Raw genomic sequence first — 6,377 nt, forward strand, 5'->3', positions numbered from 1 at the left:
TAATGAATACAACTGCGAATAAGGTAAGGTGCATGAGCATCATTTTATTTACGTAAATTTGTAATCTACGTTTTATTACCTACTACGGTGTATTTGATTACATTCTCGAATCACGATCTCGAGAGCCCTCCGACGATCAGGAGGAAGGTAATAGCGTAAATTTTAATAATTTTAATATTTACATCTGATAGGTAACTATATTCTCCAGCACTTGTAAGTGTAGGAAAACGGTTCCACTGATTCGGAATTGATTCAAGGCTTGTGTCCCTAGTATTTGTCACATTAGATTTATTTTACACGCACACGTTAGGTTTTACATAACTACTACTTTTACACAAATCTACTTATAACTTTATTTTTAATTTATTTTATTTTTGCGTTATTACACTTTTAATATAGCTTTTGAATAACTTTAAATTACCAAAAAGATTCATATAAATATTTAACATTTGGCATAATTTAAAACCATTATATAAAACATTCATTTGACCAAAAACTTTATTATATAGAGGTAAAGGTATATTTATATTTTGTTTGTATCTTGTACTATGATCATGATTCATGATTAAAGCAAATAATTAAATGTTTATTTTTATAAGTTTTCACTTAAGTATTTAAATTAAAATTATACGTAAAATCATTTACTTTTAGTTTGTTATAAATTAATGTAGTATTTGTATAAATTGGTAAAATAAGTAGATATTTAATTATGCAGTTTATAGTTACTAACTATTGATGTGGATAGATGATTATTGAAAGTTCCGCCCCAAATCGAAATACCATAAGTATAATTAGATTTTACCAACGATAAATAAATAATTCTTGTGTGTGCATTATTAAATATATATTTTACTTCTTTAAAAAATATGAAAAAGAATTTTCGTAAAGTATTATTATTAACTAGTTAAAATATTTTTCATGGTATCATCAATAATATTTTATTAAATAAATTTAAATTTGTCTTATTTTTACCTACATAAATTTCCTATTATTTTGATCATTTATTATTTAATGAATTCCAGATATAAATTTAAGAATATACAGATACTTAGTCTCATAAGTGTGATAAATATAAATATTATCAAGATACAGATTTTAAAATAAAAAAATGTACAATTTAAACCCAATATCTATTAAAAATTGAATAAAACCAACTAATATTATAAACAATATTGTATATTGTGTATCATATAATATAGGTAAAGTAAATTAGTAACATTGCAGTATAGCAGACATTGAATAGACATTTTTACTTTTTGATAAATCGACTATAGAAATTTGTCTTGTTTAATAATTATTTATTAAATTATACAATAAGATCACATTATTGTAGATAACTAAACTATTTTTTTTAACAATTATTATATCTATTTATATAAATTTATAAAGTATACAATATAATAGTAGACATAATACGGTTAACTGCTAACCAATACAATAATATATTTATACATGATAAACTGCACTTATTTAAAACTAAATATGGCTTATTAATGGTAGCTAAATAATGGAATATTATGTCATTTGAAAAATAAAAATAAATAATCTACCTAATTTTAAATTTAAATACAGAACATCTTAAATCAGTTTCTTAAAATTTCAACTTGTTAAAAGTAAAAAAAGAATAAACTTTAAAACTCCTTTGTAATTTAACACTAAAATAGATATGATTTTTTTTAATAATAGGAACAAAATTAAATTATACAATTTTAAATGTTACGAAAAATAAACATTAAAAGATAAAAATTTAAAATCATACATATCACAGGAAGAATTTGAAACATTTTTCATCAGTAAATTAGGGAAATTATCATACATAAAGAATAAATAGCTAACAAACAATTATATATACATAATTTGTAATTATAAATAGCCATAAATAATCAGGAACAATTAAAAGATTTAGCACAAAGTATATATATATATATCAAATAACAATTAAAAAAAATTCCACTATTAGTCAGATTACAATTATTAATTTGCCAAAAGAACAAAGTAACGATGCAACACACAATAAATTACCATATAATTTAATAAATCATCATAAGTTTTGAAAATAGTTTAAATAATACATTTTTTTTGTTAAATTAAAAAAAAAAAAATAAATTCATTAGAAAAGTTCAGCCTTATATATTATTATTACAATTATTTAAATTAATCAATTTTTTTCAGCAACCAATAAAAACCAGTATTTATGCATTAATTATGCTAATTTAAAATATGACTATCATATTCGATTAATTCATAATCGGATAATACTATTATTTTCCTTACCTACTTATTAGGTATGTAATATTTTATAATTTGTAAGGAATATTAAGAATATAATACTTTTCATGTAAATAGTTAATGGAAAATATTATTAATTAAATAGATAAAAAAATTATAATTAATGTATTTAAACAAAACAATAAAAGAAAATATGATGTAAACTATTAACTAAAACTTACCCCTTTTCTTTTATTATTCTTGCTGTATCACATCTAATTGTGCCTCTTCAGTATTATCTTCCACATTTTGATAATTCTCCTGTTTTTGTTCTTTTTCTAATTGCTCTCTAAATATAAGAAAAGCATTTAAAATAATATTAATTTTTTTACAAATTTAACAAATTTAACAAACCTTTCAAGTCTATATAACAAATCGGGTTCAGAAGTATCTGCAAAAAATGCATTGAGCGAAGCCAATCTTTGCAATTTTAATTTTTTCCTATTTGAATTCTTAATTAATATCAAACCAGAAACTCCCTTTAAGTGAAATAAATTAAAAATTAAAACATGATAAATAGATTATTACTAATAATAATTATTATAACAATATTATAAAACATAAATATTACGTCGGCGTCAGAGACTGCATTGGATTCATTTCCATTTTTATTATCTTCGTTGTTTTCGTTTTTGTTCCCTTTAGATAAGAGATTATCTTCGGCAGGCTCTTTATAATTATTACCAATTCGATCCTCTTCATCGCGCACACCCTGTTTTTTTAGTTCTTCTGGGTTGGGAAACTCATCATTTTTCCTTTCGGAGTTTGACAAATTTTCTAGATGAAAACAATATCCAAGCTTAATTTTTATCGATATTGAACAACACTTGAGAAATTTAAATTATTAAATTAATTAAATAAGGATTACATTCATACCTTTAATCATTTTATTCCCGTAAACAATACAACGGTTACAAAATATATACTAAAAATTGACTGGATTTAGAAAATATAGGTATTCGTATTTTATTTGAAATGGGAGTACACAAAAATTATGTTATAAATTAATTTAAAAAAGATTATGACGCTACTCATATCAGTTATTATCTTATAGACACTATATAGTGTTGAATCATGTGGTCTTGGAAAAAAAAATCAAATTCATTAAATGCATTAAACATAAGGGTAAAATTATATATTACCCTAACCTAACTTAGGGTGGTTATTATAGGTAGGTATTACTTGTGTCGCAATCTAGTGATGTCAATATAAATATTATACACCAATCGTTTCTGAGACTAACACACAAAAATATGAAAATAATAAATTACTTTTATTAAGGAGCATCTTTGTGGGGCAAGAGCGAAAGGAACAGTCATCCTCCATACCTATAGTTTTTTTTTAACATTTTCTAAGTTTTTTATAGTTGACTAAATTTTTTCTAATTAAATTAATATTAGTCATAATTAATGCAATTATATTAGTTGATAAATTTACTTACTTAAACTACAAATATATTGCTCTGATCAAGGGCGGATACAGTGGTCCTATCTACTAATAAAATAATAGATAATATAAAAAAAAATTACATTTAGCAAAACCCTAGCATTTTTAATTATAAATAAATAGTTAACAAACATAAGTAAAGAATATATAATCATATGTAATTAATATATTTTTTTAAATTATTACATAATAATGTTAAAAATAGCATAAATGTAAAAATATAGTATAATAGTCTGTCCAGTGAGAGAACACGCGGATTCTGCGCAACCCCCCGCGTCACCATGCTATCAAAACTGGATCGCTATTGCTGGGTATCATTGGGGAATGCGCAGAAAAACTGATTTTGGTCGGTTTGCTGCGCGTTTTCTCGCTGGACAGAGTATAGTCACTATATCTCATATATATCCCATACCTACAAGATTCTCGTTGTCCGCGTCTTTATAATTATTGTTAATTCGTTCCTATTCACCAAGCATTTTCTGTTACTTTAATTCTTCTATTAAACAGTTAGTAAACACGGGACTTCTTCCTTTATGGTTTGATAACTGCATTAAAACAAGATAAAACACACATAAATTTTATCAATGTCGACATAAATATGAAAGTAATAAAATAGGTATTAAATTAAGTGTAAGACGTGTCAATGTAATAGATTTCGTGCATAGGTAGCTCTGGTCATATTTTTAATTGTTGTATAGTTAACATTATTACAAAATGTTTATTAAGTAGGCAATTTAAGCTAAAAATTAACTAGTACCTACCACTAAGAGATAACAGCAAAAATGTTAAATGAATAATTCACACAAATATAGTTAATTTGATTTTACAAAACACAATACGATTTCCAAATTCCAGTCATCTAGCACTACAGAGTACAGAGTGTATAATTTAATAAGGTATGCCAGATATGGGATATACCATATACGTTGAAAAGAACATATATTAATACTTAATAGGTCTAATAATAACAGTACCAAAACATTAAAATCATTTTAATAATTAGATAAAAAAATAATAGGTAACCACTTTTATTACCCCCGTTTGTTGTTCACACTTGACCTATCAAGGCACTCTAATTATTAGCAGCTTTGTATATCAATTAATAAAGAATTTAGTCAAATATCAGTTATATGTTTATTGTTTATCTCATTATCTGTTGTTATCTTCAATTTGTTCAATACTTCATTAATAACTCATTACGTACCTACTATTATTCTAAAATGTTGGAACTTGCTAGTCTGTCTCTATTCATAAGTCATAACTAGGGCCCGGATTTAAATGCACTTTAAACCATACAAATATACTCTAAAAAATATCCAAAAATGCCTTTAAAAATGCATTTTACCACAAAATTGACCTTAAAAATGAAAAAAAGACCTTAAAATGACGTATATTTTTTTATTCAATTTGTAATTTATAAATAAGCTATAATTATTATTTATTATTTTATTAAAAAAAAAAAAACAGAAAATTTGAAATGATGACGATGCTGGCACGCTTACGTTTTGGCCGTTTTATTGAAATATTATTCATTCTAAACATACCAAAATATAGATAAAAATGTATGTAAAATTAAAGTTCTAATAAGAGCCTATTGTACTTATTAAATTTTGAACATTGCATTGAACAATAATATATTGTTTAATATTAATATGTTCAAACTCCAAAGATCTTCTATTTATCGTATATTGAACAAATATGCATTAAAAACCATAAAATGACCCAATAATGCTAAAAATTCAAAATACAATTTGTAGCTTTGAAACCCTTGTTACATGAAACTAATTATGTACTTAGAAAGCATTGTGTAAGATCAACCAAAAAAATATGCACTTTGCATTGAAATCCGGGCCCTAGTCATAACTAAAGAAATAAGAAGTGTCATATAAATTAGACATTTATAACACTATTAAAATAGTCTAATAAGTTGCTCTTTATATGTAATAGGAAAAATCTGAATGTAAATTTGATTTTTGTTTAGTCTTGATTAGTACAGAAATACAAAATATATGAACATCTTGATCTGCTATTATTTAATATATATATATTATATTTACTATACAGATATCATACATGAGAAATAGATTTTTAGAATATTGTATACTATTTTAAAGAATTATTAATTTAAAATATCATATTAATAATCATCAAGTATTTTTCACATTAATAATTTAACTTTAATGACCTAATCCAATATTTTATTTCACCAGATTTTGATGTTAAAGTTAATTAATCCATACTTAGAAATAAAATAATTTTCTCTTTCTAAACAACACTATGTAATTTATAATTGAACAAGCTATTGTATTTATTTATGTTATATTTTTAAAACTTCATGGTTTCAACTACACAAAAGGTTTTTATAATTTAATCAAAAATAGCACCTAGTTAAAATTGAATTACTGAATAACTGCACTGAAAATAGTAGTAAATAATTAACTTCAATGAAATATAATAGTATAATACCTAAGTAAATTAATTTATAATAACAACAGGGTTAAAAATTAAAAAAAAAAAGTACAAATTCTACAAGGCAGTCATTTTTATTATGGATATACATTATGTTAAGATGTGGTGCATTTACTTTATACCTCATTCTATCATACACAAGTATCACGGAAATAAATATTTTATAATTGACCTATTATTAAATTGAACATAAG

The 6,377-nt window shown here is 23.6% G+C and overlaps 1 protein-coding gene across 1 annotated transcript; it reads right to left on the reverse strand.

Moving 5' to 3' along the window:
* Nucleotides 1–2,151: 2,151 nt before the first annotated feature.
* On the reverse strand, nucleotides 2,152–3,154 carry LOC132925021 (uncharacterized). The gene is made up of 4 exons (XM_060989453.1): nucleotides 3,145–3,154; nucleotides 2,840–3,045; nucleotides 2,623–2,747; nucleotides 2,152–2,557 (listed from the first exon to the last, which is right to left on the reverse strand). The coding sequence occupies exons 1-4, from the start codon at nucleotides 3,152–3,154 to the stop codon at nucleotides 2,464–2,466; spliced, it is 435 nt and encodes a 144-aa protein (XP_060845436.1). The 3' UTR covers nucleotides 2,152–2,463.
* Nucleotides 3,155–6,377: the final 3,223 nt, after the last annotated feature.

Source organism: Rhopalosiphum padi, chromosome 3 (genome assembly GCF_020882245.1).
Source record: "Rhopalosiphum padi isolate XX-2018 chromosome 3, ASM2088224v1, whole genome shotgun sequence".
Classification (NCBI taxonomy): Eukaryota; Metazoa; Arthropoda; class Insecta; order Hemiptera; family Aphididae; genus Rhopalosiphum; species Rhopalosiphum padi.

What these genes read in the sequence shown, in the direction of transcription:
- LOC132925021 (XM_060989453.1), bottom strand. An exon ending in ATGCAGTCTCTGACGCCGAC is followed by an intron (nt 2,748 to 2,839) that starts GTAATATTTATG and finishes TTTCACTTAAAG; the next exon opens with GGAGTTTCTGGTTTGATATT. An exon ending in TTGTTATATAGACTTGAAAG is followed by an intron (nt 2,558 to 2,622) that starts GTTTGTTAAATT and finishes TCTTATATTTAG; the next exon opens with AGAGCAATTAGAAAAAGAAC.